General features: G+C 40.1%; 1 protein-coding gene across 1 annotated transcript in view; it reads left to right on the top strand.

Annotated features, from left to right (window-relative positions):
- PEX14 (peroxisomal biogenesis factor 14) overlaps positions 1-20,199 on the top strand; it is an 80,375-nt gene that overhangs the window by 23,224 nt on the left and 36,952 nt on the right. Inside the window, exon 3 of the mRNA XM_056330700.1 lies at positions 14,399-14,483. Within this exon, the coding sequence (XP_056186675.1) occupies positions 14,399-14,483 (85 nt within the window). The remainder of the gene's footprint in view (positions 1-14,398; positions 14,484-20,199) is intronic.

The following is a 20,199-nucleotide window of genomic DNA, read 5'->3' as shown; positions in this document are numbered from 1 at the left end:
TACGTAGAGGATTATGTGGGGCAGAGATGTAAAAAGAAAGGGAATCTTGCCACTACTCCACCTCTTTATAACTCCATGTATATTTATCTGTCTGCTCTCACTGGGGCCAAGCTTTCTGCCTTCCAAAATCCCGCTCTGGAACTGCTGATTCAAGCAGGTAGCAACTTTAGGACTCCTTGCAGAATAAGTGCCTCCTGCATGCTCCCCTGGCACTGGGATTTCCTCTCTGATTTATCATGCTCAGGTCTGCTAATGTCCCTTGACTAAACTGGGCATGGTGTGATGGTGTGAAGGTCATTGTAGATATGCCATATACATTTCCGTAGACATGGTGGGGAGGGTAGGACATGTGAAGCAACATATCCTGCTGGGAAAAGGAGGAAGAAAAGGGTAGTCTGGCTCTTCTTTTCACAGCCTCTTGTGGTGGGATGAAGGTTTTGACAGCCTAATTCAGCATTTAGAGAAAGAACCAAGCAGAAAAATTCCCCCTCACCCACTCCTTGCAGCCCAGCTGTGACAAACTGACAGATAATTAACAAATCAAGACCTCCTATTAGCCTTGTCCCTGATGCATTAAAGCAGCTCCTATGTTGCATGTGTCCTTTAGCAAATGCTTCTACTTGATGGCTACAGAGTGAGGTAGGTAGATCACTTTAGAAAGGCAAAGGGTTCTCTTAAGATGTCAATGCACAAATATTTCCAGGAACAGGTGAAGTTGTTTCTGAAAGAAAATGGTAGGCAGTAGGTGGGAGAGCTGTACCGTGGCTGAATGGAAGCTACTCTAATGGTACAGTGTGTGTAAGGAGTATCTCCTGGGAATATAGGACTGAAAGGGATGTATGGAATTATTACTGAGTCCCTGTTGTTTTTACAGAAGAAGACATAAGTTGAAGCAGCAATTTTTTTGACTGGTACTAACCAATCCTGTAAAAATTACATGCCAGGAAATGTGGTTTGTGGTAGAAACAGATCTAATGTTAAGACCTTAATATTATGTTGACAGTAGTATATTGGTGCCCTGTCCTTTCTGTCCTCAAGTTGAAACTGAATGGATAAGCCCCAAATGAGCTGCCTTCTCTTTGCTTTAGCTCCACTCACTTGGAGAAGAGTGAGGAAGAGTGTCAATATCCTCCTAGTTCAAGATGTTAAATAGACACGAGCCGTTGGTTCAGCTTAACACATGTTAAAGGAGAGAGAGATATCTAATTGCATCAAAGCCACTCCTAAGTTCATGTATGTGGAGCCCATCAAGCTGAAAGCATCCAGACAGCATCTGCTGTTATCAAATCACTCTTGAGTCGAGCTAATTAAAATAGAGCTTCATTTTTCTGAACCATTGTTTGGCAGGAATTCGAAACAGGTCTAACCCAATTTCTGTGTGTTTATGAGCCTTTATTATATCAAAAGTACTTTTCTGTAAATGTACAGGGCAGTGTTAAATGAATTGATCCACACTGTATCACTGTAGATGCACTATGGACTTCCTAATGATTTCTCTTCTAGCTTTTTCCAGATATACCCCAGAAAGCTTGCTTTGTCCCTTATCATGTCATCTTCTTTCTCTCTTTTCCTTTCTATCTCACTCTCAAGAAAGTAAATGTCCTTGTATTTCTTTCTTTCATATCCTCCTCCACCACTCTATTGGGATTTTTGTATTATTAAAACATTTACACATTTGCTGCCACATGCAAATGCAGAATAATAAACCAGGACTCTTTATACTCCAGACAGGAGCAGGAGGTCTCTCACCACTGATTCTTACCCAGTACTCATCACTGTTGATTACAGGGGACAGAGAGGAGGGGAATCTAAACATTACTATGTTGAATCTGTTTGATACAGGATTTTTTTCCCCATAATTTTTTATTTTAAACATTTTACATTTCAGTGTGCGAATTCTAGGTATCACATTCCTGTTTATCATTTGCTACATACCAAGCACAAAAGTTAAAGAGACGAAAAAATTGTTCCCTGAAGACAAGTTGTACTCTTTGGCATCTAAAAGCTAATTCATGAATATTCTCTGCAGAAAGAGAATACCACACATAGGGCCAGTCAGTTCAGAACACATGAGTGTGAATAGCAGCCCAATGAAAGAGTGAAGTCAGGAAATAACTATTTTTCTGGTATCCGGTACAATCCAAGCTGTTCATTCTTAGGTCTTAAATTTATTTCTGAGCAGTGGATTCATATTACAAAAAAAAGGAAGTTAAGGGTTAGCATTAGGTAGAAATCCTGACAGTGATCTGTCATGAAATCTCCCTAGGAGGGTAGTAAAGACTTTTGGACTTTTAAAAATAGATGGACAAAATACAAAATAAAAAAATCAGTAATATAAATACAAATGTACTTTCTGTATAGTTCAAGGAAGTTTGCTTTTTTTAACTCGGTTATTTGACCTTGGAATGGAATTTAAGTGCATTTTGTTTTGCATTTAATGCAGTTTATTCTGAATGTGTATGTTCAACTCCTGTGTGTAAAGCTTAAGAGCAGCATGCATAAATTGATAGTAGAAGCAAGTGTAACATGTTGCTGGAAGCAAACCAGTGGGTAGGGTTCTATTAGATGTTCCCAAACTTATGAAGTATTATTGTCTCCTGTTCTGTGGTTTTAGAGAAATGAAGAAAATTTTTACTCCGAAGTTTGGTCTTCTGTTCATTGACAGTGACTCTCCCCTGATTTCTCTTTTAATAAATTTTAAGTTAATTTAATGCTGACAAAAAGCAGCCAGGTCACCATATCTGGAAAGATAGAGCAGCGACATTGTACTGCATGCTTTTTCTTTAAGTCTTGTAAGCAGGCCTTACTGCAAGGGGTTCAGCTAATCTCATTATTTATTCAGTTCCCATCTTCTTTTCTGAGACCGTCAAGGTGTATAGCAGGTACTTGACTTTCTAGCAACTGTCTCATCAATATGGTCACTTTCCCAGCCAAGGGACAGGAGGTGATGGCTTTGAGAGAAGAATTTCTGGTAGAGCACAATAATAGAGGTAAATCCAGATACTCTTACATGCAAAAGTAATTCAGACAACATCTCTGCTCACATCATGGTAAGTACAGAATGAACGTGTCAGATCGAAGTATATCTTCATAGGCTTCTCAGCATTTCCTGCCTATGCAATTGTTGCTGTAGTTGCTACTGGAGAAAGAAGTTTGCCATTCTAGCAAAAAACACTCTTTCTTTTTTGTTTTTTACAACAATAACAAAGGCAGGCGTTTGGTCTAAGGATCCAAAAGCCCAGGAAATGCATCTCTAGGGCTCCTCGTCAATTTGGGACCTAATGAAATATAGAAAATACTCAATAAAAGCACCTTTATTACTTTAAATGTTTAAATGTGGAGTTTTTAGCCATCAGGTTAATGTTTTTGTATCTTTTTTTTATTTGATTGTGAGCACTTTTCCAGGTATCTCTGCCACTTGAGCACTAATTGGATTTCCACAGATAAACGGTGCTAGCTGCAGCCCTTACATCACTGTGTTTTTACTTCATCATTATTTTATTTGTTTTTACTGTAAAGGTTAATAAATCTTGGTATGTTTAGAGTATGAAACAAGGCAGGCAGGCTAAGAACTGCAAATGAAGGGGTGAAGTTTTATATGCTGCTTTCTCAAGTCTGAGGGGTGGAAGGAGAAACACTGTGCCCTTTGTGGTATTTCTGATGGGCTGCTGGGTATGTTAGTCAGCCAAATAGTGATCCATAATCCTTAAGATAAAAAGCGTTGATCTCTCCACTAGTTCTCAGACAGAGCTGTAAGGCATTTGAATTGGGTTACCATTGATTGGAGGTGGGGAGAAGACTGAGTAGCATGGGTCTGCTTAAAAAGAGATATGTGGGTTTTATTTAACTTTATTTAATTTTTTAAAGAAAATTGGAAGCCTTTCAGTGCAAGTGCAACTGAGTTCCCTCTGGATTCTCAAGGAAGTTAATATAGAACTTGCCAATATTTTAGGAAAGAACTAATTGAATGGCAGATTTTAGTCAAGATTTATGCTGCAAATAAATTTCAGTAAGAATTTATCAAGGTCTCACACGTTTGCTGTCTCACCTATTTGTTCCGGAAAGCTTGTGTTTTTCACCATTCTCATGGTTTCCTGGGAAGCTGAGCTTGACTTCCTACCACAGCAGAGGCCACCCTTAGTTTCCAGCCACAAAGGCAGTGTGGAAGCCCTTTTTGGCCTAGCAGGTTTGAAACTAGCGCATTTCAAACACTTACCCCCGAATTTGGACTTTGTAGCTTAGTAGAAATTGATCGAACAGCCTGTACTTGGGCCAAAGCAGCATTAAAGAGTCCATCTACTTTCTTCTGTTTCAAAGATAGATAAATGTGTTGTAGCTCCAATGGATCAGGTGCAGATTCTTAAGAAAACTGCAACATTACAGGCTCAAGCTTTTGGTTGTGCCAGTTCTCCGGAGCAACAATGGCCATTCTTACATTGGTGTTAATCCCTTGCTGTGGTATGGACCCAGATTTCAAAGAGATTGTTGATGCTTTCTGTGGTATTTGTCAAGGAAATGGCTGCTTTCTTTTTTTTTTTTTCCTGAAGTGAGTAATTGTTTATTAATTTTTCAGCATTTAAAGGGTATAATTATAATAGTCCCTGACATGTGCTGGCTATGCCAAAGTTTAAGGAGAACAAAAACCAGTAAAAGTGCCATTTTGAACCTTCTCTGATTTTGTAGGCCTTCCTCGTGTGGACCCAAATTTCTGTGTAGAAACTAGGCAGGAACACTCTGGCTTGAGTAAAATTCTCTGTAGAAGTAATTCTCTTGGACATTCTGACTCAGTTTAGAATGGTGGGATCTTACTCAAGTGTTTCAACAGAGAGGAGCTGGTGATCAGTACATGCGATTTTTTGGTACATACAGTGCTGTATTGGTTGAGCAGCATCCTGAATTTGTCCCGACACCTATATGCTTTGTTTCTTTAAGTAGTGAATATAACATCCATGAAAAATGCCAAACTGACTCCAGGGGAAAATGAAGTGGACCCACTGCTTGCAGAATATTTATGGTATGGACAGATACAGAGGGTATGTTCCGTGTGTTTACCCTTATATTGGGTTTCACTGCTATTGTAGAGGAAGCATCCTAAGAGTTTGCAGGGAAGCCCAGTTGCTTTTGAGGCTGTTCATGCAAGTTCCTACATATGAAGGAGAAATTCTGTGATGCGAGCTTCTTCCTGTTGAGAACTGGACAAAGACAAGGGACGCAGCTGCTTTCAAATCTATAAAATTATTCCACTTGCAGTCCCCACAGACTAAGCAGCTCTGGCCAATCAGATTTCTTGCCCCTTACATAGTTTTTCCCTTAATGGGGCAATTAACAGCAGGAACAAAGTGCATGGTCTGCTCAGTCTTTATTATTATTTGTGTTGTAATAAATGTCTAGGAGGCCAGTTGCAGACCAGCACCAGGCACCGTGCAAATACAGAGTAAAAGGACGATTCTTGTCCCAAAGAGCTCTAAGTAAAACACTAAATTTATATAAAGGTCTTCCAGTGTTCGAAGTCCTTCTTTTGCTATTGTTTGCCAACTGCTGTGGTTTGCATGATTTATTGTGCACCTGTCACGATTTCCAGCTTCTTAAATTGTTTCCAGCATGAAACCTTTTGTTTGTTAGGTTCTGGTGATCCAAGCAGTTTCCTCCAGTACCTCCTTATTCATTCTATCGTTCAGATCTTCCATGTAATAATGCCATCATAGCCCCCTGACTTCAGTCCTAATTGTTTGGGGTTTTATTGCTGCAAGGAAAACCCTCGCTTTCTAATCTACATTTCCCATGGATTAAGAATTCTGTTAAATGTTCTTGAAATAGCAAGTTCAAGGAATAATAGATTGCTGATTTTTCCTGTCAGTTTCAGTCATTTCAGTCTGAAACATCTTTATAGCATCTTCCACAGATGGGTTCTACTTTTGATCCTCTTGCACTCAATCTAAACCATTGTATTACTACTATTTTCCAATCCCTTGACTGTGGAATTAGAAGGATCTAAGTAAGTCTGAACAATGATCCTGCTCTGGTGCATCTCTTTGATTGATTTAGCTTTCTGGAGTCTACCATTCAGTAGTGATTTTAAGTACTCAGGCACAATTGTTAGATGTGACACGGACTTCCTATCCTTACGTCATCTTCTAGCTCCCTAGCATGTGAATGAACCTCCAGCAGTCCTTGTCTGCCCTGTAGTTAAAAGAATGAAAATGTAATAAATTACAGCTTCATTGTTTTTTATGTTCCACACATGTGAAGATAATAGGGTAAAAGAGATTTCTTTCAAAAGCTGTTGTATTTTAACTCTTTAGTAATGGCAATATGGAGAGAGGAGTTAAAAAGGTAAGAGCGGAAGTGCTGCCATCCACTCCCCTGGAAGCTGTATCATGAACTTTTTTTTTAGTTGTGGAGCCATGGAATGATCTTAGTTCTGCTGTAGTGAGCATCTTGGACACTGAGTCATTACATTCCTTTGGAGTGATTCAGCTCAAAAGCTTGACGCTTGCATTAATTTTACAGCACAGAGCCTCAGTGATCCCTGAGCCTCCTTCTATAAGAAGGGAGAAACAAGACGTATAAATTGGGTACTGTCATGAAAAGTTATAAAAATAAAATTCTCCTTAATAAGTTTTGACCCTTTACCTTCTCTCTGGCATCTTTCTTAGGTCCTGTTGAATCGGTTTGTTAACCTTATCATGGCACACTGGCTTCAGCCATACTTGAAAGCTAGATACCTTACCTACTTGCATGAGACACTGACCTTTTAGTCCATATATTATCCACAATGATACAGTACATTCAGTGCTGAGGTTGTTGCTGTTTTTATGTAAACAGAACTTCAAATAATTTGCTGCCAGTTGGATTGCAAATATTAGTGTGTGTCCCCCGCGCCCCCACCTTGCTCATCTTGCTGCAATACCTTCTTTGGTGGTAGTGGTGATTATAGGCAGCTTGCAACTTAAGCTTAGGCAGAAGTACAAGAAGGGGATTTGTAAAGTTTGTTTTTCCTCTGAAAGTGAGATTATATCTTTAAAAGTTAACATTTTTGAACTCTAGAAAAAAAGGTTCATGCTACTCATTGGTTAAAGTTTATTATGGTTGCACTATCAGTTTAATACATTTAGTTTGTTCTTCTGCTCATATTTCTTATGTTTTTCCAGCATTTTTCACTTGCCTGCAGGTTTGCATTGTGTTAAATGTGTGCGAAGTCTCATTTGAAGGTGTATCTCTTCCTCAAATAAATACGTAGATAGCACATTTTCTCTGTCTATAAAAATAGTTATCATGTGTTTCTTTTAAAGCTTGTTTAAAAGTTTCTTGTTCTTCGTAGTTGTATGCATATAAGTATTACTTGTATATTATTCCTTTTAAAAAGACGGGAATTTTGTCAACATGTCCACTATGTTTTAAATTGAATCAGAAAAAACTGAAGATGGCAGAGATATTTCACTTTGAAAGGTGACTACTACACAGACGAAGTTGCTACTTTTCATAAGGGCTTTTACTCCATATATCAATGTGTTTTAAGAGAGACTTGGGTCAATAATACCATGCTTTAGAATTCCCTAAATACATATTTACACAATAGACCTTAAAATATATTAGTCTATCATGTCAGCTACTGTACACTTCTATCAGGGATGTTTTATGTCCTTAACATATGATACAATAAAACTTTATTTTATATAGCATTTTTCATACAAATTGTATCCTAGAATGCATTGTGGGGTTAAATAAGACTTTCACAAGGTTAAAATTAAAAAAAGCTGAAGGACACAGGAAAATTAAGGGCTTTGCATAGAAAATATTTATTTAACTGAACAATGGGAATCTGAATGGAGAGGCCACCAAGCTAAGACAGCCTGTAAGTCTGATTCGAGCTGCAGATCAGGATCCCTGGAAATGGTAAGGTTACGTGAGGAAAGACTGGTTCTGTGTGAATAAAGAAGGTGGAAAGGTCACGCCTTTATGAACAGCTGGAGGAAGTGAGAAGTGGCTGCTGGAACAAAGAAGTTGAGAATAGGGACTATATAGAGCCACTGCTTTATAGTGAGAATAGTAGAAGAAATGAGGGAGAAGTATGTCGAAGGGAAAGAACGCATCTGAAAGCATGCCTCTGTAGCTAAACTGGTGGGTGAAATGAGTGGGAATAGGATAGCAGTGTATGCTGAAGATTTTTCAGCCTCTTCATTTCTGCTCATTCCAGCATGTGTAGGGAGTGGCAGGGGTCCTGGCTCCGTGGAGGCTGTCCCTGGAACTAAGTAGGCACAACAAGGTGACAGGAAGACAGCTTGGCTTGGATTTTTTCTGGCTTTTATCAATTTTTTTTTTTTGGGTCACCCTATTAATGTAAATTAAGTAAGGCTTTTTTGTATGTGATAATTATAGATAAATGTATTTAAAGTAGATCTGGATTTTGTAGTCCTCAGGAAAAAGAGGAAGAGTAATTTTTCCCCCTGTCCCTGTCATGTGTTCATTTTAATGAGCAATTTTAAAAAATTGAAAATAAAAGAGGAAAATGAATAGGTGTTGAACCAGCCTGTGATATGTAAATGCCAACTAGTAATTACCTAAAACCTCAATTTTCTTTCTGTTTCATCTTGCAAAACATTTCATTTCCACTGAGTGAAAACACTTAATTTGGGCTCCGCCGGTGGGTGAAGCCTGCCTCTCCGTGCGGGCCCGCGGCGGGTCTCGGCAGGGGGAGCGCTGGCTCTGCGCTGGCTCTGGCTCGGCGCTGGCGCTGGCTCTGGCTCGGCGCTGGCGCTGGCTCTGGCTCGGCGCTGGCTCTGGCTCGGCGCTGGCTCTGGCTCGGCGCTGGCTCTGGCTCGGCGCTGGCTCTGGCTCGGCGCTGGCTCTGGCTCGGCGCTGGCTCTGGCTCTGCGCTGGCGCTGGCTCTGCGCTGGCTCTGGCTCTGCGCTGGCGCTGGCTTTGCGCTGGCGCTGGCTCTGCGCTGGTGCTGGCGCTGGCTCGGCGCTGGCACTGGCTCTGCGCTGTCTTCTTTGGCTCTGTGCTGGCTCGGCGCTGGCACTGGCTCAGCACTGGCACTGGCTCTGGCTCTGTGCTGCCTCTGGCTTGGCGCAGCCCTGGCTTCCCTTGGCTGCCTGTGCAGAAATCCGCCTGCCCCGAGCCTTCACCCCTCTGTGCCATCGGGAGCCTTGCTAGTGAAAACTGGGTGATAAATACATGGCTAAGGTTTGCTTTCTTACCTTTCACCTGGTTGCTGTTGACATCGATTATTTTGAGTTACATGTCGTTCATGGAACTCTGTTGTCTGAGTTTCCAGGCACCTGGGATTTTTTTTCCTTTTGAGCTTGTATAACCATTTTTTGGTTATGCTTCTGTGTTCCTTAAGTTCTGGGTTCTAATCTCAGATAAGGTTTGATGCTTGTTTCTTCCTTGCTTTTGTCCTTTTCTCATTTTGACTCCTTTGAATCTTGCTTTAAATTGTATTTTTTTCTTTGCTCTGTTTTACATGAGGGTTTTTTAAATTGTTGTTACTGCATTTTTAAACTTTTCTTCATCTGACTTTGAGATCTACCACACTTTGTATGTGTCCAGGTTCTCTCACAACAGAAATAATTTTTGGGGTTCTGTATGGTTTCATACAAATGTCAATGAAACCATAGGAGCTTTCCTGTCTCCTGACTGATCGGCAGGTAATTTCTTTAGAAATAACAAGCAGTTTCTGTGAAAGAAGAATTTCATAAGAATCCTGTGGCCCAGAACACTGAACTGGGACAAGGTTTGTCCTGGGAGAAGGAGACTTGTGTTAGAGAACATTGTGTACGTAGTGTCCCAGGACCCCGACTCAGAGAGCTATGCTTAGAATCTCAAGGAACAGTGCCTCTTTAGTGAGATATATGGCTTCATAATTAGCCCCTTGCATTTTTTTGCGAGTGCTAGCATCAGCGTTCTATGATGTGTTTCCCTGATTAACAGCTGCTTTGCAACTATTTCCCTGTGCCACCAATAACCATATTTGTCAAGTTAGTCCTGGCAGAGCACTGATTTCTCACTAAAATGCAGCATTTCTGTTAGAAGGGGGTTTCTTGTTCATTGCAGTGCCAGGCTTTTAAGTCAGCCCTTGTTAAAATGTAAGTTGGCTTTAGCCTGATGCTTGTTAACAGGATTCTGGGTATCTCCTTTAGAGTAGGAGTGCAGAAACCTTTCACAGACAATTTAATCTTCTGAGCCTTGCAAACATACAGCCGTACACTGAGGGGGTGTTGCTGTAGGCTAATATATTGATCAGTTCCATTTGCCCTATAGCTGTGGCCTTCTGCTCTGGCTGAAATAGGTTGACTGTTTGTTGATACTGCCATATTATTATTTTTTAATACACTGGAAAAAAATTAATTCCAACTTCTTTTACATACGTCATGTATATTGCCAGTGTTGATTGCTTCCGCACATGTAATGTAAACTGTCTGTGCATAGTTCATGGCCTGTGCCGCCTCTGCTTAATGAAAAGAAGTGTTGCATTTAAACAGATACAGATCCACTCAGAAAGACAAAATACCATCCCTTGCAACGTATAATTCAGACCCAACCTTTACATCACAGGTCATCTCAAAGTCTCAGTCTATCAACAAATGCTGTTTAGTAATAACCTACCGAGGGTTCCCAGTATTAGGAAATCTATTAGAGCTCTTATGGGCTGTGCTCCTGGTGCCTTTTGATTCTGTTTTCCACATGGAACCCTGCCACCAAATCCTGTGGAACTTTTATTGGTGAAGGTCATTTTCTTCTACATTTTTGTTAATTGATTGGGTTTGGGGGTTTTTTGAGACTTAGGAAGTGAGCATTTGTCACAGTATTTTAAATTTCATGGTTTATTTTTCTAATACCAGTAACTGATAAAAGTAGCTTAGATTGCTTCATTGGAAACTCTGCAGCTTTGAGCATAATAAGAAATAAAGCTGGCTCTACCTTCCCTATTAACATAAACGGGAGGGAAATTAGGAATGAGGGACCTTGGCTATAATGTCAGTGCTGTGCTTTGGCCCAGAATTTTGCCAGCTTGCTGCACTCCCACAACATCTGCAATAAAGTTCCTGTCTCTGTTTTATATCTTTGACATTGAAGCATAATATTTGGCCTGAATTTATGTAATTTGGCCAGACACAAATATAATCCATGAATAGTTATATTCATCTTCTGATTAGAAAATCAAACTGTAGGACAGGACCTGCTGCAGGATTCTACCCATCACCACCCAGTCAGAAATACATCTTTGTGTATTGTATCGCTGCAGGAGAAGTGGTGGTGGGATAGCAAATTGGTGGAACTGACTGACTTTTAAAAGCCAAGTATGCTGTCTTTCATGATGAGTGTAATGTACCTGATCCCCTAGATAAAACTAGTTTGCTGGCCAGCGTGTGCTGACAATCTTAAGAATCAGAGTAGTGATACAATGCACGTTATTTGGCAGTGTCCTAATACTATGAAAATTTGGAGAACAGTTACAAACGATACAGAAATAGTATGGAACAATGTTAGCAGCTGAGTCAGAGTGCTATTTGCTGCATGATTTTTTTGGCTATACACAGGACTGCAAAGTCTTCTCATCTTCCTCCTCCTTTTTCTGTTGTTTAAATTATGGACGCTGCAGTTGCCCTTGTTTGTGCAAAGAAAACGATCCATAGAAGGTAGGAAAGTTCTTGTGTATGTTTGTTGAAAATATTGGCATTTTGACATGGCCAAAATTGCTTCATAAGTTGCTCATGTATACAAGATGAATTATAAAAATGAAGGCATTTCGGCTGAGCCTATAGGAGGAATATTCAGAGGTAAATGCAAACACAAATATGAGAAACATGGATTATTGGGAAGAGGAATAATGTCCAGGATTCTATTTTATGAAGTCTGTTGTTGCTTGTAATTTTACTTTGTTTCTAGATTAAAAATGTTGTGAATAATGGAGGAAGTGATGCAGGGGAGAGATAAAACAGAAGTTTATTTTGGAGTGAAAATTACTACTGAAATGTTTACATTTTTACAAGGCAAAAATAAGTTTTAATAAAGGGTTAGAATCAATAAAATGTTCACAGGGTTATGATTGAAATAGCAAAATGAAAAATACTGCTTATTTCTTACAGGTTTTTTAATGCTTAAAACCTGATAATTAAATACGAGAGCCTGCAGAATTTCAGGTCTGCAGAGCCGTTTGTGTCTGTAGCTCACTAAATGTGGGAGGGAGTGTTGAGGAGTTTCTGAAGAAACAAACAAGTAATTATTGTTAGAAGGAAAGTGGTTTTGATATGTTCACATATCTGTTGGTCTGCTCATTTGGGCATCTTTCTTATTCAGCATATTATCTTAAGGTTATTAGTTTGGGCGCTTTATATTTCTGCATCTGGCATAGCAATATCAGCACAGTTTAAATCTGTGATTTGCCTGTCACCTGCATTTCAGCTGGAGACAGATCAAGTGCACATAAATGAAGCAGAAGTGTACTTTATGCGGGGCATTTTGCTATAGTATTTTATGGTTCAAAATTACTGAATGTAAACTTAAGGGAAAAAATGAAGGAAAATAAGAAAAGGAGAAGAATTAAAAATACCCCATTCATTTTATCCTCCCAACTTTGAAGTGTGCTGGGACTTTGTCAAATTCCCGTTAAAATAAATATGTCAATTTCATCTCTCTTCCAAATTCATTTATCATGCTTTTTTAAAAGGTGTTTTCTGCTTTACCTGATGTTTAAATTGGATTCGCTCATTTATGCTGTTCTTTGCTGTATCCCCCATGTTTTTCTTAAATGAATTAGTAATGACAGCGTACTCCATCATACCCTCTCTACAGCCACTTTAAGGGAAGCCTGGTGATCTAAACCTTTTAACCTATTAAAGATGATTTTCCCCAATTGAATCAGACCCACCACAGGTGTAATAACTAATCATTTAAACTACACCTGCTATTATGTATTTTTAAGCCATTATGCATGTTGGATAGATGATAATTCATGTTTATTGCATTGTCCAATGGATCCGTTTTGCCTACACTAGGCTGATTAATGTATTTAAAGAAATAAGAGATGCAATTTAAAAGAAAAAAACCATTGATGGAATGCACTGAGGAGTACATTGAAAGTGCCATTAAACCCATCAGAACTTTGCTCTCTGACCAGAAATGCATATTCGAAGGGTTTGATTCAAACATAAAGTGAAACTTGGTGATTTCAGTAGTGGTGCTATTTTCCCCCTTCTTTTTTGGCTGTGAAAAGTTTTGAAGAGCTTTTTGGAACCGAATTCCAGAAACCATATTTTAAGGTAAACTCTTCAAGACCTACCTAACATAGGTCTAGCATATACCACCATTTTAGGAGAAGGTTTATGCCACTGTCTGGGGAGAAAAACCTCTTCCATGCATATGCGTGGTTGTTTTTGGCCCTAGAGGAGGGAAGTAATCTCTTCCACTAGTTCACATGGATGTGTCCATCTCCTAAGTGCTGCTAACTTCACAATCAGAACAGATGTCTTTGTGTCTTTGTGTAAAAGTAAAGTGAATCACTAGTGCAGGAACATGCAATAATGTGTGCAATAGTAGAGGAGAGCGTGTGGAAAGTTGGCCTACCATACAAAGAAAAAAAACAAGTACCTTTCATTGGTACTAAATGGAAGTGTAAAAAACTAGTGCCATTGTCATTGATGCCATTGAGTGTTATGCCATGCTTTACCCTTTGTTTGACTAAGTGGTTGGTTTTAAGTGCACTGTCACGTTAAAGAAGGATGTAGAAAGATGAAGAAGTCTTTAGAAGACAAAAGTAATCTCTGATTTCTGCCGGTATGGAACATAAATTTAACTACTCACCTGCCTATTTATGTCATGAAAAGTGACTTTTTTGATATTTTTGTTATGTGATCCAAAACATGTGAAGTTGCTTCTTTCCAGTCATGGCAAGCTGAAGTTTATTTATGGCTTTCGGTAAATGAGAATATTGGCAGAAAAGGCCTTAATCTCTTAGAATTTGCAGGGATTTCTAAGTAAGATAGAAAGGAAGCGTTCTTGCTAGTGAGTCTACTGTTACAGATCATGTGCATTGTCTCAAGGTTGCTTTCAACTACAGGAGCCAAATTAAGTGAGAAGATCACAGTATAAATGACAGAAACCCCTAGGAATCTTAATGGAGTTCTTTGTACAGGTTGAGATGCTCCAAGAGTAATTCAACAAGAAACTCCTACGTTAGAATACCATAATTGTGCTTTCTGATTAAAGTTGAGCCACAAACTTTGATTGAACTGTTTCTAAAAGTTGGATCGGTGTCAGCTCCAGATCATCTCCATGTGTTGGATGCGATGCCTTACTTTGCAGTACAGAATGCATAATGTAAAATAGGAATCTGACCATTCCTAACACGGATCTTTTCTCTCTTCTGTTTCTCCAATCCTCCTACCCTCATCAGATTGTGACAGCAGTGAAGTTTTTACAGAATCCACGAGTCCGCCAAAGTCCTCTTGCAACCAGAAGAGCATTTCTGAAGAAGAAAGGTATGGACTCTTTAAGATTGTGGTCTCAGTGATAATGAGGGAGCTTGAGTTAGTGTAAAGCCAAAATGTGTTGCTATAGAAGACTGTATGTTAAGGCCAAGGCAAGCAGTCTGTCTTAAAAAAAAATTGACTTTTGTAAGAAATATCAGTCTCTTTTCTTCCAAACTGACTAGAGCAATATTGGCACCAGATGTGGAGTTACAGAACACAGAAGACACATTGGAAGTTTGTGGGTTAACTATTATCATATCTTTTTTGCAATGAATTTAGAGTTGTGGACTAGTTGGTCAGTTCTAACCTTAGTGACAACGGCTTTAGAGTGACCACCACCTAGGTGAAAAGGTCGAATGTTTCTGAAGAGTGAGAGAGAGGAATGAAGGGCAAAGGACTTGGTGAAAGTAAACAAGGTCAGGTTAAGGTCACGCTTGGGAGCAGCCTGACTTTCAGATTGAAATGGTAAACTACTGACTGAGTTTAGCCCTTTTCTATAGCAAGGATAGAACAGATCCTGACAGATCCTATATCATCTTAGACAGATGGAACATAGTTTGGCCATTGCCTACTGAGGATTTATTTTACTTTCTGACTCACAGTGAATCTATCTTTTGTTCTTTTTCTTTCTAAAGTTTTTAGTCCACAACTTACAGTGCATTTCAGGTGAAGTTCACTCCATATTATGCTACCCTCCCAGGACCATATTGCTTAGATCCTTACCGCAAGATGTAAATAATGACAGCCTTACCTCGGAGTTAATTACGTGCACTATGGAGCACATTAAGCAGATGGAATGATACTGAAAATACAAACTCCAAACTTCAGAGGGGAGCGACCCATTTATACGTTGAAGTCCTAAGTACTTCAGGGTACATCAAATTTGATAGCTAAAGATCTTGAATTTTGAAAAGTAGGGAAGCCTATGAAATATAAATTATTCTGTTTGGGATTATGAAATGTTTATTGGAGACGCCTGAGACCTGACGTCATGAGATGGAGGGTCCAAATATATGCACCACTTTGCTCATTTTGAATAGCAAAGGACCTAGAAGGCAATGACAGTCTTGTGTTTTAGCAATGATGTCATCACAAGTACTTCATGGGTGCATCATTTTGTGTGATCCTCTCACTGCTTGTCCTAGTGCCAATTAGAGAACATTCCAGTCACATAGGTATGTTGCTTGCCGTGCCCTGCCATCAAGATGGCATTAAAATTTGGAGACTGTTGGCCGCTGTGCTGCATGAGTTTTTCCTTGAAATATGTGGACCTATGGGGAGTAATTAATCATAAAAGCTTGGGGATTTCAACTCTATCATTGAAGCAATGAAGCAAGGGAAAGCTGAGCCTAAAAGCTGTGCTGATTACCCGGGGTAACCTGATACAAAATCTATTGTTGCCGAGAGATCCTTAGCCCCCAGTATATCGTGCAATATTATAACTGCCTGATCTTCTTCTGTGCTGACAATGACCAGTTATTCCTCATTTTCTCTCTCAACACAGCTGGGTTAGAATTTCATTTGCAGAAGGTATTTAGAGCAATTTAGAGACAAATGTCTCTGGTGTTTGTTCTGCACTTCCCCACCGCAGGCTTCACTGAACAGTTTTTAGTATCAGGAGCTTCATCTAATCTGTTTAATTTTAATAAATCCCTGACTGGGAGAAGAGCAAGGGTGGGGAGATGGAGGCACAGAGAAACTGTGGCCCGACTAATACTTCTTATGAATTACTTGGCTAATAATTACTAAAGAGCAGAAATGGTTTGGCAGAGCTGTTTGTTTGTTCCTGTTTGTTAATTAGCCCTCCTTCCCTTTGTGCTAATTGTTTGTTTGAAAACTTAACAGTAGGAGATAGGAGGGAGCAGGGTCCGGTAGTGCCTCTAGCCAGCAGTCACTGGAGATATGTCCATATGGGATCTGACCACTGAGCTTACAACATGACCTCTGTTCCGTGCTGGAGAGCAGAAGGTACGTACTGTCATGGTACCTGTGTGCTCTAGCAGATGGAGGCAGCCATTCCTGAAATGTAGATGTGGCTAGTTTAGTCCTGGGTAAGTGAAGGATTGCACAGGTTGGTAGGCTGTTCCCCTGTTCTCTAATATACAGTCATTGTCATCCCCAGGACAGTGTGCATCCCCGGTTTACAGATAGTTAGGCTGTCTGGTAGAGAAGTCCTCACTGCCAGTCAAAAAAGCATTTTCTGTAGAGAAACCATTTCAGTTACAAGAATCTCTTTTAAAATTATCTTTGTAGGAAATAATGCAGAGGTACCCTTGTATTTTTTTCCACAGTTATTCTGATCCACGTTTCTTCAAACAGAAATTGGAGTAGGAAGATCTTTTTATGGACCCCGGAAGAATTTCAGTGGAGTTTTCCTATCTATACGTAGTTGAACCATGTATGGACTTGTCTTTTGTAGTTACTTTGGTGGAACTGTACAGGAGAGATGTATGACTCCCCATTAAGTCTGGTTAAAAACTCCTGCAGTGGATCACCGTGTGTCTGGGAATGCAGTGGGAAAAGACCAGGCGCTTTACCCCTGTGGGAGCCTTCCACTACCCCAGCTACAGCCTGTGTAGGCTGCAGGGATAGGACTGGAGCATTAGCTGTGGCTGAGCTTTCAGGTCCTGCAATCCTGACTTTGCCTAAGAAATTTCACTTCTGAGACTTGCAGAGATGGTTCCACCTTGAATTATATTTTTTTTCTTTTTTTTTATAAGTATCTTCTTCCTAAAAAAGGCCAATAACATTTTATTTCAGTTTATTATTATTTAATATAGGAACTGGATTTTGTTCAATACATTTCAGTGCAGTGAGAAATTAAAGTTTATGCAGGATCATGAACTGGACAGTGTTTGGTTTCTTGTGAAACAGTAGTTGCAGAGGCTGAAAGTAGGCTTTCCTGGTTACTTGCAGGTCAGGGGTTTGCTGAACTGCGCTCTCCAGAACACGGGGTGATAGTGTTGATGACAGTTGGGAGAGTGAGGGTGTCCTGGATTTGTAAAAGGTCTTTCAGAAGTTGGATGAGATTTCTCTGTTGTCTTAAGCAGTTTTAAACTCCCAAATACAGAGGCATTAATGAGAAACATGAAGTTATTAGAATCATTTATCATTTTCTTTGAAGCTTACACTGGCATTTTGTGTAATTTATGACATTTCCTCCTTTTTATCATGAACTTCTTCAGATGAAGGGAAAAACAGCTGTTTCCCCTCAGAGTATCAGAGAAAAGAAAGGAAAAAAAGATGCTGTTTGTTTTTTGTCCAACTCGCTGATTCTGCTGATGACATGCCACAGAATCAGCGGCGCCTTGGGAATAATTAGACAGCATGTGGGGTTTAAACCCTTGTGGAAATGTGTCTGTCATCTAACTGGTGTGCTTCAGATGTCCTGTACTGTTCAGTTACCCATCCGGTAACTCATGTGGCTTGTTGTTAATCTTGCGTACTCTGAATCTGTAACTTCTGGCAAGATAGAGAAAAAGGGTAGAAGTGCACTGTACATGTGGAACTCTTTTTTCAGGGTACTAGTCTTTTGGGGCAGGGAAGAGAAAAACTGCTAGGTTACAAACTTACTGTGTAATCTTGGATGAAGAACTTTTTTCTTAGTTGCTAGTTGTCTTCATCTGTATAACAAGTACAGTAATGCCTTCCCAGAGTGTGACTGTGGAAACAGACATAAGCATATGAGGAGCTCAGAAATAATGGTGATGGGAGAACAGAAGTGCATTAGGGCAAGTAAATGTGTAATTGTTGAGTTATGTTGGGAAAATGTCCACCCAGAAGGTTGGACAGTCTTCAGAAGATACACTGTCTGGATCAGTCTTTCATATATATATATGCAACATAAGGGGCTGCATGCTTCCAAATGCAGTCACACTCTTGCTTGGTGAGATGAGTTGGAGGTAGTGGGAAGCGTTGCTCTTTTACGTGTTGTATCTACTAACCTATTTCATTACTCTGTCTGGTAGGAATGAGTTACTGCACAAGGTTTTCCTGTAGGACTTGTGCAGTATTCTGCAGCTCATCAGAGTTCCAGAAAATTTTGCCGGTGTCAAGATGCCAGGCTATGGTGATTTCTGAAGAGATGAATGAATTATTTAATTGTACACACCCCTCCACAATCAAAGCTGAAAGACACTTGATTCTCTGGAAACAAATATTGTCATCCCTAGAATCTCCAGTAGAAAACTGACATAATTTTCTTCCTCTTTCGGTAGTCTGCATTCGTGGAAGTTGAACCCCTGGCTTTTCTCCTTGGCTAAAGAAACCCAAGTGGATCACCTTAAGGACCCGAGACAAGGGGGCACAGCCCACTGCCGGAGGGCTTTAAAGAAACTAAACTCTTCAGCAGATTTCAATTTAACCCTCTTTTATTACTTTTCTTTTTTATAATTTAAGTCCATTTCATGAGGCAGTTTGCATGTCCTTGAATGGAATCTCGTTACCATGAAAGCTTTTTTAGCATTGATTTCATAACAGTCTTAATTTAATAGCGCCATCATTACTCAGAAGCCCTGAGAGTGAGGCCCTGGCTTTCCAGGTCACTGACCTTTTAATTACAAACCTTGTTCTGATGGCCAGGTTATCGACTGGACAGCTCCCAACTCCTGCCCCCAGCATGAAGATGAAAATAACTGCCTTTCCTCCCCCACTTCCAGAAAAGGGAGGAAAAGAAAAGTAACCTCTTGTGTTTCCAAAATTAATTTTCTCTTTCAGCTTTACTTTGTAATTAATTCTTTAACATGTCTCAGTGAAGCTTGAACAGTTTTTACAAAGCTTTTCTTTGAGAAGAAAATACAATGCAAGCCAATAGAGTCCAGCGACAACTTGTACAAAAAATATAGCTAGTAACCTATGCTGTCAAAATACCTATTTGAGCCAAACTGCTGTGGCCCTCCAAGCCTTATGCTTTTCTAGATATGACCGTGTTTGATACATGAATGTGTGATTGGGCCAAGAATGTAGACTATTCAAGGAATGCTAGATGACTTGCCCTTCTCCTCAACCTTGCTGACAGGATATGGATTTAAGGGATGGTGAAGAAAAGGAGTGAAGATTTCACTGTTGTGCTGGTTTTGGCTGGGATAGGGTTACTATTCTTCACAGTAGCTGGTATGGGGCTGTGGTCTGGATTTGTACTGAAAACAGTATTGATAATACAGAGATGTTTTAGTTACTGCTGAGCAGTGCTTGCACAGAGTCAAGGCCTTTTCTGCTTCTCACAGCACCCCACCAGTGAGAGGGCTGCGGGAGCACAAGAAGCTGGGAGGGGACACAAGCAGGACAGCTGACCCCGACCCCGAAGGGATATTCCATACCATATGACATCATGCTCAGCCTATAAAGCTGGGGGAAGAAGCCCTGCTTTTCTGGAGTGGTTTAACCCCAGCTGGCAGCTAAGCACCACACAGCCGCTTGCTCTCACACACACCCCCCTTCTGCCCCCAGTGGGATGGGAAGAGAATTGGAAGGGTAAAAGTGAGAGAACTTGTGGGCTGAGATAAAGACAGTTTAACAGGTAAAGCAGAAGCCATGCATGCGAGCAAAGGAATTCATTCACCCCTTCCCACCCAGGCGGCTGTTTAGCCATCTCCAGGAAAGCAGGGCTCCATCATGCATAAAAGTTGCTTGGGAAGACAAACACAGTCACTCCCAGTGTTCCCCTGTTCCTCCTTCTTCCCAGGTTTTTGCAAGAATATTCTTAGTATGTTATCAAATTCTTCAC

Source organism: Falco biarmicus, chromosome 3 (genome assembly GCF_023638135.1).
Source record: "Falco biarmicus isolate bFalBia1 chromosome 3, bFalBia1.pri, whole genome shotgun sequence".
In the NCBI taxonomy this organism is placed as follows: domain Eukaryota; kingdom Metazoa; phylum Chordata; class Aves; order Falconiformes; family Falconidae; genus Falco; species Falco biarmicus.
Note: the sequence above shows the minus strand (reverse complement) of the source record. Positions and strands in the feature narration are given on the sequence as shown.